General features: G+C 56.5%; 7 protein-coding genes across 12 annotated transcripts; all 7 read left to right on the top strand.

Annotated features, from left to right (window-relative positions):
- Window positions 1-164: 164 nt before the first annotated feature.
- On the top strand, window positions 165-1,900 carry ABB37_02411 (hypothetical protein; the record flags this gene model as incomplete). Of its 3 annotated transcripts, none has more annotated exons than XM_015799403.1 (1): window positions 165-1,900. In XM_015799403.1, exon 1 carries the CDS (start codon window positions 245-247, stop codon window positions 1,898-1,900), a length of 1,656 nt encoding a protein of 551 aa, XP_015662881.1. In that variant the 5' UTR covers window positions 165-244. The 3 variants fall into 3 exon arrangements, with proteins under 3 accessions (XP_015662881.1, XP_015662882.1, XP_015662883.1); XM_015799404.1 differs by having other exon boundaries at window positions 189-1,900; XM_015799405.1 differs by having other exon boundaries at window positions 241-1,900.
- A 622-nt stretch (window positions 1,901-2,522) lies between these two features.
- On the top strand, window positions 2,523-4,648 carry ABB37_02412 (hypothetical protein; the record flags this gene model as incomplete). Its single annotated transcript, XM_015799406.1, has 1 exon — window positions 2,523-4,648. Exon 1 carries the CDS (start codon window positions 2,618-2,620, stop codon window positions 4,646-4,648), a length of 2,031 nt encoding a protein of 676 aa, XP_015662884.1. The 5' UTR covers window positions 2,523-2,617.
- An 837-nt stretch (window positions 4,649-5,485) lies between these two features.
- Window positions 5,486-5,855, top strand: ABB37_02413 (small nuclear ribonucleoprotein SmD2; the record flags this gene model as incomplete). Its single annotated transcript, XM_015799407.1, has 1 exon — window positions 5,486-5,855. The coding sequence occupies exon 1, from the start codon at window positions 5,544-5,546 to the stop codon at window positions 5,853-5,855; it is 312 nt and encodes a 103-aa protein (XP_015662885.1). The 5' UTR covers window positions 5,486-5,543.
- A 778-nt stretch (window positions 5,856-6,633) lies between these two features.
- ABB37_02414 (putative cation transporter) lies at window positions 6,634-7,842 on the top strand (the record flags this gene model as incomplete). Its single annotated transcript, XM_015799408.1, has 1 exon — window positions 6,634-7,842. The coding sequence occupies exon 1, from the start codon at window positions 6,832-6,834 to the stop codon at window positions 7,840-7,842; it is 1,011 nt and encodes a 336-aa protein (XP_015662886.1). The 5' UTR covers window positions 6,634-6,831.
- Window positions 7,843-8,684: 842 nt separating this feature from the next.
- ABB37_02415 (putative variant-surface-glycoprotein phospholipase C) lies at window positions 8,685-10,037 on the top strand (the record flags this gene model as incomplete). 2 transcript variants are annotated; one of them, XM_015799409.1, is made up of 1 exon in its annotated part: window positions 8,685-10,037. In XM_015799409.1, the coding sequence occupies exon 1, from the start codon at window positions 8,955-8,957 to the stop codon at window positions 10,035-10,037; it is 1,083 nt and encodes a 360-aa protein (XP_015662887.1). In that variant the 5' UTR covers window positions 8,685-8,954. The 2 variants fall into 2 exon arrangements, with proteins under 2 accessions (XP_015662887.1, XP_015662888.1); XM_015799410.1 differs by having other exon boundaries at window positions 8,735-10,037.
- Window positions 10,038-10,869: 832 nt separating this feature from the next.
- Window positions 10,870-13,870, top strand: ABB37_02416 (putative beta prime cop protein; the record flags this gene model as incomplete). Of its 3 annotated transcripts, none has more annotated exons than XM_015799411.1 (1): window positions 10,870-13,870. In XM_015799411.1, the coding sequence occupies exon 1, from the start codon at window positions 11,111-11,113 to the stop codon at window positions 13,868-13,870; it is 2,760 nt and encodes a 919-aa protein (XP_015662889.1). In that variant the 5' UTR covers window positions 10,870-11,110. The 3 variants fall into 3 exon arrangements, with proteins under 3 accessions (XP_015662889.1, XP_015662890.1, XP_015662891.1); XM_015799412.1 differs by having other exon boundaries at window positions 10,876-13,870; XM_015799413.1 differs by having other exon boundaries at window positions 10,984-13,870.
- Window positions 13,871-14,651: 781 nt separating this feature from the next.
- Window positions 14,652-15,534, top strand: ABB37_02417 (putative mitochondrial mitochondrial RNA binding complex 1 subunit; the record flags this gene model as incomplete). Its single annotated transcript, XM_015799414.1, has 1 exon — window positions 14,652-15,534. The coding sequence occupies exon 1, from the start codon at window positions 14,698-14,700 to the stop codon at window positions 15,532-15,534; it is 837 nt and encodes a 278-aa protein (XP_015662892.1). The 5' UTR covers window positions 14,652-14,697.
- Between the last annotated feature and the right edge of the window lie 232 nt (window positions 15,535-15,766).

The following is a 15,766-nucleotide window of genomic DNA, read 5'->3' on the forward strand; positions in this document are numbered from 1 at the left end:
TGCGGGCCTTTAGACGTCTAAACCGTTGATTTCTTTGCAAAATGCGATTAATGGTTACCGCTACCTTCCACTGCTGTGATTCATGACGCTCTCGCCTTTACTTACTTTTGTTTTTGCTGCCTACACTTTGTTGTTGTTAATGTGAAACATCAACAACAACAACAAGCCGGAGCTGCTTCTCTCTCTGCAGGCTTCGTCTTTCAATTTACTCTTCTCTCTTTTTTTCTATATCCGTTGAGCAGCCATGTCGAGTGGTCCTGCTGAACTGCTTGTCCGTCTAGATACATCGGCGCTGGAGAGCCGCCTCAACGGCCTCACCGACCAATGGGAGGGTCCGTTGCGGGGAATGCGCACCAAGGTAGACGACTGCAGCGCAGGCGTGCGGGCCGTCTCGGCGGACGTGGCGGCCATCCAACGATTTCTTCTTTCCTACCACAACCGCGAAATGCTCTCCGCGCTCTCCGCAACGGGCAACGACAGCAGCGGGGAGAGGAGTGCGGATGCGCCGGTCGACCCGCTCGAGGAGTGCGCCACTCCCTCTACCGATGCCACCGCGACGGAGAACCTGCTCAAGACGGTGACCATTGCCCGCCGGCTCCTCGCCGACAACGAAGCGCTGCGTACGTCGCTCGACAACGCGACGGCGGCCCTCGTCTCGTTCAACACAACGCAAGAAAGCCTTAAGCAGGAAGTCACGCGTCTGCGAGAGTTGACGACGACACAGTCGGAGCGGCTGCAGAACATGTCGGACTGGCTCGGCATGAGTGGGCTGCCAATGAACATGGGGGCAGCGGACGATAATAAGGCAGGTGAGGCTTCGGGGCAGCCCGGTGGCCCACCCGGAGCGTCTGCCGACGGTCTCTCTAAGTCAACCGAGGCCGTGCTCGCCCGCTCACCGCTGCTTCTGTCCTTCCGACGCTTTCTCCTCCGCGACCTGACGGAGCGACTGGTGTCGGTGGTGGATCAGCAGTCGAAGGACTTCCACGACTCCATCGCCCACCTCGAGGGCAGAATACAATCGGGCCAATGTGTCGTCACGAGCGGCGACCCCCAGCATGGCGGCGATAGCAATGGCAATTTGCTCGAGACGGTGCGGACGCTGTCGAAGCAGGTGAAGGAGCTCGAACAGCAGGGCATAAAGCGCGACGAGTTCACCTCATTGATGCGCTCCAAGGCGGATTCCCTGCTTCTACCCGTCAAGGCGGACAGCGCGGCAGTCAGCGAGATGGAGCGGCGGCTCGCCACACGCTGCGGCGACCTCGAGGAGCGTTGCGCCTACGCGGACTCCGAACGTGCGGAGTTCCGCGCCATCTTGCGCTCCCTCATCGCCGCCCAGACCGCCGCAATCAACGCCTCCGTCTCCTCTGGCCCAACGTCTGCTGACCAGGCGGCGCCTACCGCTGCGGCGGATGGCTCTCCCCAACTGGCCGGGCAGACACCAGCCGCGATTCTGCGCGATCTGCTGCCTGCCCTTACCCGCGGCCCCTCGGCGGCGGTGCTTGGACGACAGAAGTCGCAGTCATTTCACTCGGCGCGCGGGGCACCGCCGTCCTCATCGCTCTCTTCGCCCTCGCTGCCACCGCCGCGGCAGCAGCAGCTGTACCGAGTGGTGGGTGCGTCGCAAGGGCTGGGCGTACAGGGTGTGCCCGTGCCGCTGCCGACCGGCGCCGGGGCCGCACTGTACGAAGCGGCAGCACCCCCCGCCAGCACGTCCGGCACCCGCGTTGACGCCACGCGCTCTCAATCGACGCCGTCAAAGGGGGACGAGGAGGCAGCGGTGGCTATCGGGATGACGGCCTCGCAGGGTGACTACGCTAGCTACGTCTCGCAGCAGCTCAATCGCAAGCTTGTTGCGTCGCTACCTACGCTGCCGTACGAGCGTATGGCCAACTCGCAGTAACTTCGTTGACGTACGTGCATGTGAACAGGTGTATGGCGCAGACGAGGAAAGAAACACGCCTTGTTTTTTCTGGTTTGTTGTCTGTCGTACAGAGTGTGAGCTCGCCACGTTGGCGCACGCGTACATGTTATGTATATGTCAATCCTAATACATTTTTTTTTGGAAATATCAGTCGCGCGGTGCCGATTGAAGCAGGAAATTACTCTCGGTTTTTTTTTTACCGTGGAACTAATCAGCTGTGCATAACACGGTGTTTCCCGCGTTTTCTTTTATAGATGTACGTTAACACAAGGTCGCAGGCAGAAGCCTTTTGCAAACCAAACCAAACGGAAGAATAGATGACGACAAACATGCAGATCGTCCACCCCGTCGTCGGCCTAGAAAGGTGTGTACTTTACCTCCCGCCTCTCCACGTTTCCGACCCCAGCTGTGACAACAACACCGTGAAAATACCCGCGTGTCCCGCAAAAACGACTCCAGATCGAAGCACGTTTCAAACCTACGTGGCAGTTTATGCTTTTAATGCACCTCAAACCTTCTCTTCTCCCGCTGCCTCCTCTCGACGGAGTTGCACTCGGTGTCTTTTTTTTTTGTCTTTCTTCTCCATTTTGATTCACCGTGCAGTTTGCGTGCGATCCTGGATGCCGTCTGCCTGTTGTGCCTAGGTGCTTGCGCACGTGTCGTTTTCCTCCAGCTCATTCCCACGGCCGAAAAAGCATGCGAAACGCGCTTCTGCACACAGGGGTGGCCGCCCTTCTCTCTTTCTTCCTTCTGCTTATCAGCGCCAACACCGGCTCCGCAGCGACAAGCGTGGCAACGCCGCTCTCTACGCATGTGCTGAATATTACGTTGGACGCTGCCGGCTGGCCAACCGACGCGGCAGCACTGGACACTTACGTGGCTGGCCTCGCCTCGCAGGTCAGCACGACTGTCTGCGGGAGTCTGCCCTCTACTGTGAGCAACTGCACCGCCTTCATGATGGCGGTGTCGGCGACGTCGTCACCGGTGAAGGTCGCCGTTCAAGTCAGCGTGCTGACGGCCTCGTACGGCGCCGGTAATGGCACGTACACGCTGCTCTCGCAATGGGCTGCCGGCAAGAACCTGTTCAGCTTGCCTGCCATTTCCGGCACTCTCCCTACACCGTCGTACAGCACCGGCAGCTACACGGTGCCTTGCCGAGGAGCGCAGAGCTACGCCTTTCTGCCAGCCTGTGCCCCTTCCGAGACCCCACACACGATCGTCTACGTGCAGACAACCAGCACCGCCCTGCAGTCGACGTTTCTGTCGTATCTGTGTCCCACCTCCGCGCCCACGCCCTGCGCCGCCAGCGTCACCGTCACGAGCTCCACCGACAGCTATCAAGTTGTCAACATCACCGGCACTTCGAGGGGCTTGGAGGCGGTGCTGGCCTTCGTGGCTGATGCCCGTGCGAGCTACCTCGGCCCCTCCGCCACCACGAACGTCGTTCCCGGTGAGACAACCGGCGACAGCAGCAAACACCTGGGTGTCACGGCCGTGGAGCTGCGCTACCGCGCCGTCCGCGCCACCCTGTTCTCGGCCAACGAAAACCAGCGCACCTACATGACCTCTGCCCACCTGTCACTGCAGTGTGAGTCGAGCTACAACTTGTGGGCCATCGCCTTCGTTGTCATCCCTTTCCTCGCCATCGGGCTCTTTCGCTACATCTGGTACCGCGGACGGCACCGCTCCAAGAAGCACGAGCGGCGCCGCATCGTTGCGGACGAGACGCGGATTATGCAGGGCTACACCAACCCGGCCGACGCCCCGGCCACCGAGGCGGCACCACCGCCCGGCGTGGACACCTCCGCCCTCGCGCCGCAGTGGGCGATGGACGAAAACGGGAATTACTACGACGCCAACGCAGCTGGTGCGGCGAACGGTAACGATGTGCCCCCTGCCACGCGAGGGGTGGACAGCGTAACATATCAAACCTGGGTGGACCCGGAGACAGGGGAGACCTACCAGTACGCCGTGGCCAGCTCCGCTGCAGGGGCGGCAACGGGCGCTGATGCTACGCAGCAGCAGCAGCAACCAGAAGCCGGCGGTGAGGGCGACGTTACGTACCAAACGTATGTGGATCCGGAGACAGGGGAGACCTACCAGTATGCCGTGGACAGCTCTACCGCGGGGGCCGCAGCAGACGAAGCGCAGGATCAGTCGCAGGCAGCCCAGCAGAGTGGAGACGCCGGTGTCACCCACCAAATGTATGTCGATCCCGATACAGGTGAAACCTATCAGTATGCCGTGGACAAGGCAACCGGTGGGGCCAGCGCAGCAAACGCCGGTGCCCAGCAGACGGCAGAGGCAGGTGGCGGCGATGGCAGCGTGAGCTATCAAACCTATGTGGACCCGGAAACTGGCGAGACGTACCAATACGCGGTAGATCCGGCAAATGCCCGTACTCAAGATGAACCCGTGGCGCAGACTGCCGTAGAAGCCGCAACGACGGACGGCTATCAAACCTACGTGGACCCGGAAACTGGCGAAACGCATCAGTACTCCACAGCAGATAACGCAGGAGGGGCCGATGGGGCTGACGGGCAGCAGTACGAGTACGTGGATCCGAACACGGGTGAGACCTACAGGTACGACGCCTCTGCTGTGCAGAATGACGGTGTCGCAGATGCAGCTGCAGCTGGGGACACCGACGCGGCAGGCACCTACCAGTACGTGGATCCTGAGACGGGGGAGACGTATCAGTACCAAGATGCGTATGCAGCACAGTGAGGAAACCGTAGAGGAGTAGAGAGTACGAGTGCTGTTCTGTGTTGGTCTATACACGCGGTGGTCCATAAAGCTGAAAGGGGGAAAAAATGAGTCCGGCGAGGGCCTTCACTCCTTCGCATCTCTCTTTCATTGAATTCTCTCCCCGCTCTACTTCTGCTTACATCGTCTTAGAGGTGTTTTGCGTTGGACAGCGTTGTTTCTGAGTGGTTTCGTTGCATAACGCGCTCATTCAGGTCGTTGTTTTTTTTTTGGTGAAGTAGAAGACGCCATTGGCGTTTGAAAAGGAAAGGAAGAGACACCTTCCCTAGATTGCTGTACTGCGTTCCTACGTTATGTATAACCTCTTTTTTTTGCTGTTCACCTTTGTCGCTTCACTGTGCTGGCAGTCCCCACGAATAGAGTTGCGCTCACTGTTATTTCTGCACTTCTAGAATTCCGCACTCACTGTCACGACTGTCGTTTTCCGCGGCGGGGAGAACACGTTGCGCTTACACAGTACGCGCTCCGCTTCCATTTCCTAACCCCCCCCCCCCCAGCCCCACGCACTCGCTGAGCACGAAAGCGCTAACATGTGTCTGTGTCGTGAAAAAAGGCGGAGCTTTAATTGTCCCTCTCTTCCCTGCAAGCGCCCTGACAGCTCAACAGCCCACAAGGAGATCGGTTCTTGACCAGTCTTTACTGACACGTTCTTTTGTGTACGGCGCTCATCCTCCCGTGTTCCTTTCCATTTTCTCTTCTCTTCCTTACGGCTGCCTCCCTTCCTCCCTCTCTTTCCCCACCGCCTTCGATGGCAATCTGCGTCCCATCGATCTCCACGGCAACGTCAAAAACCTATACAGTTGCTTCTCAACTCTTCAGTTTGCAGTTGACCTCACGTACGCAGTGAGTTATTCCAATGGATACCGAGCAGCCGAAAAAAGTGCCACGCACCGAGACGAAGACGAAGGACCTTCTACGCACCACCGTGTCCGATGGACCCTTCAGCCTCTTAGACACTGCCATGAAGGAGAAGAAGCGCGTGTTCATTCAGTGTCGTAACAGCAAGGCACTCTTGGCGCACGTCATTGCATTTGACAAGCACTTCAACCTTGTGCTGAAGGGCGTTCAGGAGATTACGGAGAGCCAGGGCTCCGAGCAAAAGCAACGCACCATTGAGAACCTCTTTCTCCGCGGCGAGTCCGTCATCTTCATTGTGAAGCTGCCGTAGGCTCACTTCAGCGCAGAAGGCGACGTCCGTTATGCAGTGTGTGTTTCTTTTTCTGAAGGGAAACGTGACCGTCTTTGCCTCCTTCCCGCTCGTTTGCATCTAAAAAAAAGTTGAAGAAGTCCGAGGACGCCCTCCCGACACGGTGCTACGGCTAGCATCTGTTTCCTGCTGACCGAAAGGTTCGGATGTGATACGGAAACAAATGGGAATACGCCTGCTGAGGTGAGTGACGGGGCGGCTTCGGCGGGTCGTGCGCGCGCGCGCTCGTTTGATGATGTTGGAGGAAAAGACTGTTGTGCTTAATTTGATGCGACGTTGTGTGGAGGCGGTGATAAAAATGCGTTTGTTTGTCTCTGTCGTCGATGCGGCGATAGTGTACTGAGCCTGCCTCGAGCATTTATGAAATGCAAAAAAAAGTCGTGGTATTTGCAATAAAGTCTCTCCTTGCTACACAGGTCCGTGTATGTACCTTGGGATGAGCTACCCAGTGAAGGTGAAGGGTAATTTTCACGTTTAGAAATGGAAGCCCGTGATTCTTCGTGTGCGTCGATGCGCTCTATGTGTATTTTTGTTTCCTGCATCTCGTAGAGTCGCATGTCACACACGTGGAGACGGACGGGAGGCGGGGGCCGGTGTGTGTGTGTATGCGTGTGTGTCGTCGCTGTCATACTTGTTGTTCTCATGGAGCTCTCTTCTAATTGTGTTTCTTCTCCCCTCCCGATGGCGTTGTGGCTTACACATATGTGTCTGCATCGTCTTCGTTTCTACTGCTACTCCCAGCATATATATACATTTGGGTTTTGCCGTGTGGGAAGCTAGTGTTTCTCGTCTTCGTCTGTTTTACTGCGCGTGGACCGGGTTCAGCAAGAACAACACGTTCATTGGAAGGTGACAGGAATTCGTTTACGCGGCCCCGATACGTGACGATTGCGTTGGAGACTGTCGGCGAGGAAACCCTCTCGATTTCTCCGTTTTCATGTCAACTTTCATGTCGTACAATGAGCAGGGTGAATCGATGCGCTGCACTGCCCTCCATCATGAAAGCTACAGCGTTGCGCGGCACATTGCGGCCCTCTTTGCCATCCTTGCCGGCTCCTTTTTAGGTACGGTTTTGCCGATCCTCGGCAAGCGCGGGGACCGCTTTCGCGTGCCCGATTATGTCTACGCGGTTGGCAAGTCGATCGCCACCGGGGTGGTGCTGGGCGTGGCGGTTATTCACATGTTAGAGCCGGCAAATGCGTCGCTGACGAGCGAGTGCCTGCCCGACGCGATTCGCAATCTGTCGAACCCGCTCGCGTACATGATTTGCCTCGCCGCGGTCGCCGCCATGCACTCCCTCGAGGCGTGCCTGCGGACCTTTTTTGAGAATCGCACGGCCTCTAACTTTGCCCGCGTTGAGAGTGACGAGAACGAGCACCTGCTGTCGTGCTCCGACATTGGCCATCACCACCACCCTGTTATTTACGTGGACGACCCGGAGACCACCAGTGGCGTAAATTTGCTCTCGGCGGTTTTTCTCGAACTCGGTGTCTCGCTGCATAGTGTCTTTGTCGGTCTCACCGTCGGTGTCTGCGCGGATGCAGAGTTGTACACGTTAGTCTGTGCCCTGTGCTTTCACCAGTTTTTTGAAGGTGTGGCACTCGGTTCACGTCTTGTCGAAGCGTCTCTCACCCCCAAGACGGAGTACGTCTTCTCCGCCGTGTTCGTGCTCTCCGCTCCCTTCGGTGCTGCGATCGGCGTAATGATTGTTTGCGAACAGCTGGTCAACACCAATGGCAGCTCCTATCTCCTCACTCAGGGCCTCTTAGATGCCGTCTGCGCGGGTATTCTCCTCTACCTCGGCTTTCAGCTTTTGGTGAGCGACTTTTACTCCGACCTGCGTGCGCACTCACGTGGCGTACGCTTTCCCCGTTTGTTTCTGACCGCCATGTTGTTGGGACTCTGGAGCGGGCTTGTCATTATGGCTCTCATTGGGCAGTACCTGTGAGGAGGCAAAAGAATGTGTCAAGAGGAGGAGTGTCGCCATTTTGTGCGTGTTTGTTTGTGTTTGTGTTTGTGGTGTGGTGTTGATTCTTTTCGGTGCATTTCCTCGCTTGCACGTGCGCCGTCTTTCTTCTCCTTTTCGCTCGACTACGTAATTCCTAAGAGTTCGTTCTTGGCTTTTTTGTTTTCTTTCTCTGTGTGTGTCTCTGTGTGTGTGTGTGTGTGTGTGTGTCGATGCGTGTAGTTGCTGAACCACACTAATAAGGTCCATAATAGCTGTTATTATTTTCTTTTATTATTATTCTCTCCACTTCTACTACTATATCCATATTGAAGCGTTTCCGTTTACGATTTCTTCTTCCCTAACGGGAATTTTTTTCGTTCGTTCCTTCTCGTTGCCACTAGCCACCGGAGTTTTTTTTTTCAAGCCTGACCGACACCGTTGTCGGCACAGGTCACGTAGCTTTCATGCTGCCCTTCGCATTTACCATCGATTAATTCTGCCTGTTCACACACAAGTGTGTGCGGGTACGAGAAAAAAAGAATGCTTCGCAACGCAAACGAGTTTGGACTGAAACGGCGATGGTAGATGATCAGTGGCCTCGTTCGCGGAAGGCACGAGTGGGAAGCAACTTTTGGAGCTCGCGTCGCCAAAAAACCGCTGTCGCGTCCACATCTTGGTTTGGCGCCATTTCTTCCCACTTTCACTGCCGCACGCGGCTGTCGTCGCAATAGCGGTTCAATTGCTTCGTCGACATAACTCTTCCCTTGATCGGCTGTTTTCCGTCACTTCCTTCCACTTCATCTACCTCCCCTCTTTGAATCGTGTAATGGTACTTCCGATTGAGTAATAAAATTGTGAGCTGCTGTTTTGCCTCATCAAAAAAAAAAACATAAGAAAGAAAGAGGGATTCTTTCATTTGCACTGCGTACGTGCGAAACTACGCGAATACGCTCACGTACGCTCTCCTTCTTTCTCTCTCACAAACAAACTTGAAGCTTTGTTTTTTTGTACTACCGTTGTGAGGAAGACGCACGCACACACACACACAGCGGTTGAAACGACGGTATAACCTTTTTTTGGAGGGGGGGGGTCTCGTTACGGTGCGCACGACGATGACGGACATGGGCGAACTCGCAGCCCGGCTGCAGTCGCACTCCTGGCGTGGCCGTACCTGGATGTGGGACATCCGGGACGCCATCGGGCACATGTCTATCGCACAGGTGGCGATGGTAGGCACACACAACACCGCCACCTATGAAATCACCCGAAAGTCGAAAATTGGCCGTGATGGCCCGAAGGCGCTGCGCAACAACGGTGCGCTGGTCAGCTTCGTGTGCTTCTTTGGGGGCTTCTTCTTCCCCTCGTGGGCGAAGTGTCAGCGGATGACAGTCGAGGAGCAGCTCAATTTTGGCGTGCGCTACTTCGATCTGCGCATCGCTCCCGACTCGGCGCTCTCGACGACGCTCTACACCACACACGGACTCCTCTCGACAAAGCTGGAAGAGGTGCTGATGGCGGTGAAGACGTTCGTGACGGAACCTGCGACGTCACACGAGTTTGTTCTGCTCGATTTTCAGCATATTTTCCTCAGCCCTAGCGACCCAGGCTACGCCACCTTGTTTCGTTCACTCGTGCGGATCACAGAAATATGCGTGCATCGGCCACCCAACGGAGAGCGCTTTCCTTCACTTTCAGAGCTGTGGAAAGGGCAACAACGTGTGTTTATCTTCATGAACCGCAACGTCGACCTTAGCCGATTGCCCTTTGTGTGCTGGCGCGACAGCTTTCTTACCTCCCAGTGGCTCAACAAGCACAACAAGAAAGACCTCTTGCAGGCTCTTGATCAACACGCGATGCAGTCACCGAAAACAAACGCAGAAAGGGTGTTTCTGACGCAGGCCATCATCACTCCAGACCGCAATACGGTGTTATCCGGCATTTTTAGTCTTGGCGTTCGGCCGAGTTCGCTGCGTGGGCTCGCCAAGAGCGCCAACTCCGATTTCATGCAATGGTTTTGGCGGCGCAATACGATCAAGGCCTCTCCGGCAGGGGTGCATCAAAACGTTCTGCTGTTGGACTACCCGGAGCTCGAGATGATCGAGGTGAAGTGGGACGGCGGAACTCTGCGAGGGACGGTGGTGGACATGTGCGTGTGCATCAACCTCCAGCGCGGTCTGACGTCGGGTGACGCCTGAGAAGATGAAGAAGTGCGGCCGCGTGAGAGCAGACCCGAGGGACGGAACGGGAGAGGCGTGGCTTTGCTCTGTGTGTCTCTCTCTTTCTACGCACTGAAGCTTCTGTTACAAACCAGTGCAGTCATACAGCACAATGTTTTTTTTTTCTTTGGGGAGTCGAAGCAGCTCATCTCCGCGCGTGTTTCACACCCTGTTGTTGTTGCGTTCTGATGTCTTTGCCACTCTTTATGCACGACTCACTCATGAATTTTTTCACTGCGCCGAATTCGTAGAATGACAGCGCTATATATGTAATCCTTCTCTTTCTGTGTATGTCCATTTTTGACCGCCATTCGAAGCTCTCTGCCTTTGGTGTTCCCATCACCGTCATTTTTTTTTGTTTTGCGACTTGTATTTGCGCGCTTCTCAACTACGCAGCCGTCGTCTGCAGCGCTGATGCGACGTCCTCTCGAAGCAACCGTCCATGTGCCTGTTTTTTGCGTGCTCTTCTCGCCCTTAACGCTGTGCATACTCGTGAAGTGTAGGTGACACCTTCTGCTGTAAACACCCTCTTAGAAAAGAAATCCAACTTCATCCCACTTTTTTTCTTTCTCGTTGGTCTGTTTGTGAATTAAAATGCCTCCGCTGCATTCCTGAAGTATCGTTCCGTATTTCATCTCTTATTGGTGGCAATGGAGAACAACAGACGGGTCCCCCACTGGCGCGCAGACCGAAGTGAGCTATCCTGATTCTTATCGTTGTTGTTACTGTTCCCCTTGTTCACCCACGCTGTTCAATCTTCCTTTGATCTGAAATCTCTCCTTCCTTCTTTTTTTTTTAAAACCTCGTCTGTAGTGGAAGTAAAACTTTGAAAAACTGTTCCAAAAACGTAGATTGTGTTTTTGCAGCTGGCCACCGTGACGTGTTGAGCTGGCATGGTGAGTCCTTTCTCAACGGCACCCAACTAAGCAAAGAGGTTCTACCAAAAAAATAAACTCCCTACGGTTTTCAGCAGCACAACGCCCTCGACTCAACAACCGCACATAACTTCCAGCAATAGCAAGCAGCAGAAAGAAGCGCAAAAAATAAATAAAATGTCTGTCGGGACGGCTGCCACGGTGGAGTTCACGGCATCCAGCCAGCGTGTGAAGATGGTGGACATGCATCCGAAGGAGTCCATCTTCATCGCCGCGCTGTACTCGGGTGCCATCAACTTGTACAACTACCAGACACAGGCCCTCATCCGCACCTTCGACACCGGCACGGCTCTGCCGGTGCGCTGCGCACGTTTTGTGCCGCGCCTGCAGAGCTTTGTGTGCGGCTGCGACGATATGAACGTGCGGGTGTACAACTACAACACGATGGAGCGTACTAAAACGTTTCAGGCCCACGACGACTACATTCGCAGCATCGCCGTCCACGACCAACTGCCGTTGGTGCTGACCTGCGCCGATGACATGACGATTCGGCAGTGGGACTGGAGCAAAGGATGGGCCCTGCAGATGACGTACGAGGGTCACCAGCACTTCTGCATGGCCATCGCCTTCAACCCAAAAGACTCCTCGACGTTCGCGTCTGCCTCGATGGACTGCACCGTCAAGGTGTGGCGCATCAACAACCCCACGTCGAACTACCAGCTCGAGGGCCACGAAGACGGCGTGAACTGCGTGGAGTTCTACCCGCGCGGCGACAAGCCCTACCTGCTGAGCGGGTCCGATGACCGGACGGTGCGTCTGTGGGACTACCAGACGAAAGCCTGCCTCCAGGTCTTCTCCTTCCACGAGGACAACGTGTCCTGCGTGCTCTTCCACCCGGACCTGCCCATCATTTTTTCCATCTCCGAGGCGGACAACATCGCCGCCTTCTCAACCGAGACGTTCCGCCTGCTCTACACGTGCAACCACACCGACATGGGCCGTGGGTGGTCGCTGACCTCCAAGAGGCAATCCAACATGCTCATCGCCGGCTTTGACAACGGCGTGCGGGTTTACAAGGTCGGCGTCGACAAACCCGTCTTTTCGATGGACGTCAACGGCCGCGTGCTCGTCGCGACCGGCAACGAACTCACCCGCATGGACATCAAAGGCGTCGGGCCCGACACGCCAGACGGCGAAGTTCTCAGTGTGGCCAGCAAGGACATGGGAACGGTGGAGGCCACGGCGCGCGCTATCCGCCACGCCGCCAACGGTCAGTTTATCTGCGTCCTCGGCGACAGCGACTACACCATCATCTCCTCTCTCTCTCTCCGACCCAAGTCGTATGGGCAGTGCACGTCTTTTGTGTGGGGTCCGGAGAACGGCGCATACGCCGTGCTGGAGGGATGGATGACGGTGAAGATTTACAAAGGCTTCAAGGAACGCGCCGTGCTCTCCCTCCCGGCTGCGGCGGACGAACTCTTCGGCGGCCCGCTGCTGGCTGTGCGCATGGCGAACAGCGTCCTCTTCTACGACTGGGGCACGCTCGCGCTGATTCGGCAGATCGACGAGCGGCCCGTCACCCTCGAGTGGAGCCTGACCGGGGAGCTGGTGGCGCTGGCGACAGACGCGGGCGTTTTCTTGTTGAAGTTCAACAGCGAGGCGGTGGCGCAGTATCTGGCACAGGGCAACCCGACCGGCGACGACGGGCTCGACTTCTCCTTCGACCTGGTCGAGGAACTGGACGAGAAAGTGCGGGATGTTGCGTGGGTTGGGGACTGTCTCGTGTACATCAACCAGGTGCACCGGCTGAACTATTACATCGGCGGCGAGGTCAACAACATCGCGGTGCTGAGCCGCAACCAGTATCTGCTGGGCTACCTGCCAAAAGAGAACCGCCTCTTCTGCATCGACAAGGAAAAGAACATCACGAGCTATCTGCTGCAGGTGGACGTGATCGAGTACATGGCCGCTATCGTGCGCGAGGACTACGACGCGGCCAATACGTTGCTGCCCAATGTCGATGTCAGCCTGCGCGACAAACTCTCGCGCTTCGTGGAATCGCGCGGGCTACTCGAGATGGCACTCGAGATTGCCACCGACGACGAGCATCGCTTCAACCTCGCAGTGCAGCTCAAGCAGCTTCCCCTGGCCCACAGCATCGCCAGCGCCGCCAACGTCGCCTCTTACTGGAAGCAAGTTGGAGACATGGCGCTAGAGCAAGGATTCTTTGACATGGCCATCACGGCGCTCGAGAAGTGCAACGACTGGAGCGGGCTGCTGTTGATTTACACCTCGTTAAACGACCTGGAAGCCGTCTCGCGCCTCGGTGATCGCTGCGTCGAGGCTGGACAGGCGAATCTCGCGTTCACGTGCTACCACCTGACGGGCCGGCACGAGGAATGTGTCGAATTGCTGCAGCGCACTGGCAAGACAGGCGAGGCCGCTTTTTATGCGCGCACTTACTGCCCCGCATGCATCGAGGACGCCGTGGCACAGTGGAAGGTCTCCGTGGCAGCTATCCCTCTCGTGAGCCAGGCGCTCGCGAACCCGGCGGCGTACCCAAACCTTTTTCCCACGCTGCGCGACGCGGCGCCGAAGGAGGCGAAGGAGGAGTTCTCACCGCCATCGTTCAAGTTCGCCGAGTCACCGACCCACGAGGCCGACCAGAAACGGGACGAGGAGGAACGGGAGACACGGGCGCGGGCACCAGCGCCGCATGAAGTACCATCTGCGCAGCCCACTGCGTCCCATCCCGCGCAGCCTCACCCCACTACCCCAACGGTGGACGAGCTTTGCCGCCCTGCTGCGGAGGCGCCTTCCGCAGTCGCCCCTGTCCCAGCAGTTTCCGCGGCAGCTCCCTTTGTTCACCATGACCACGCGGGGTCCGAGTCCAGTGGGATGCAGGAACTAGAGGAGAATGAAGCGTGGGGCGAGTAAGTGCTGTAGAACGACAAGCAAAAGACGCGCCGCCGTCGTTGTGTGTACAGCAGCTGTACTGCGAGATATTGTCGGTGTAGGTTGTTGTATTTCAGGCTGAAATGTGACCGCTCCATCTATTCTTGTGTGGATGTTCATGTGTGTGTGTGTGTGTGTGTGTGTTTGGGAGAGAAAAAGTGGCGTGACGGTGGTAGGCGTCAATTGGGTTGTGCTGCATCTCTTTTCATTTACTCATTGATTTTTTTTGTTTGTTTGAGTGTCGTTCTTTTGCGTTGCGAGGGTGCAAAGAGAGACGGTTATGTTCGATGGTCGCGCTGGAGGCTTCTCTCTTTTCCCACCCTCTACGTTGAGAGTTATCCGATGCTGGGCTGTCTGCATCGCAAAGTACCGAATTTCTAATCCAGCAGCGTTCCAATCCAAAAGAGAAAAGTGGATGTTGTGGACCTTGAAAAACACATGTCAGTTTGATGTCTCAAGGCTGCGCTACGGTGAAGCGAACAGTGCTGTCTTTGTTTCTGCATCCATGAAGTACTGCATAGAAGTCGCTTGCAACTCTTTCAGTCCGGCGTGGAAGTACGCGCAGCGGCAGGATTTTTGTTCGCGTTGCTGCGGTGCGCTCACTCGTTTTCTCCTTCTTTCTCTGCCGCCGGCGCTGAAGACTCCGCAGGCTCATTCCATACGTTTCTTCTTCGAAGTTTACGCACTTTTATCTCTCTTTACTGTCCTGCATTTCTGCATCCTCGCGAGCTTTGTTGTGCTTCTGCGCGCCACCCCTAAACATAGAAGGACCGTCTTGCGCATACGTGGTTGTTAAAGAAAAGGAGGGCATGCAGCAGCTGAGACATGTCTTTCTCGCTGAGGTGCGTGGGTCGCGGCTGTGTTTTTCGCCTCTTGTATCCACTTCAAAGCGTACGTGCACCACAGGATTCTCTGCCGCTCGTTGGACCTGCACGTGCGGCTTCAACAACTACGGCTTTCACCGTCAGTGCTTCCGCTGCAACAAGGCACGCGATGACCTTTCGTCGTCCAAGCAGATCTCGCTCGCGGCGCTGCTGGACGACGCCCATGCTGACACAGCCACAGTGAATGACGAACAGAGCATCACGGCAGTCAGCACCCCCGTCGTTCCAGCAGAAGGGGTGTGGATGTGTGCGGCGTGCAACACCTTCAACAACTCAACGCGTGGAGCTTGCGTGCACTGCGGAGAGGTGCGTCCTTCAGGGCGGCTATCTGATCGTGCATCGGGGTCCACATTAATCCCTGATGCGAGCATCGCTGCGTCGTCACACAGGGCGCGACACCCCGCCGAGGCACCGCAGTCATTCAAGCGGGGCGATTGGTACTGCAGCTGCGGAGCCCACAACTTTGCGCGCAACACACACTGCAGAGACTGTCAAGCCCCCGCTCCGGTCCAGAGGAGGGCGGCGCTGCGTCACAACGCCAGCAGCCAGGACTGGGTGTGTCCCGCATGTGACAAGTACAACTTCTCGCGGCGAACGGAGTGCATGCGCTGCCATCACTCGCGGCCGCCTTCGCAGAACAATGAAGCGAAAGGCAGCGCAGCGACAGGAGCGGAGTCGCAGGGATGGGTCTGCCAGGCGTGCCACTCGATGAACCCGTCGGACTCCGCGTCCGGCTGTGTGATATGCGGGACCCCTAAGTAAATAGCGGGTGAGCGCGTATTTCTTCTCGTTGAGTCCCAGGAGAGATCAACGCTCACACGCGGGTCATTTTTGTTGAAAACGCGCCCCTTTCGAATGAGCCTGCGGCGAGTCGAAATGAGTGTTTCCTCTCGTTGTTTGCGTCGATGAGTGCGGGGCGGCATGCGTGTCTCTGACGTCATCAACGGTGCGTGAGAGGCAGTCATGTGTGACGGTGGTTCTTTGGTTGCGGCAG

Source organism: Leptomonas pyrrhocoris (assembly GCF_001293395.1).
Source record: "Leptomonas pyrrhocoris isolate H10 chromosome Unknown, whole genome shotgun sequence".
NCBI lineage: Eukaryota > Euglenozoa > Kinetoplastea > Trypanosomatida > Trypanosomatidae > Leptomonas > Leptomonas pyrrhocoris.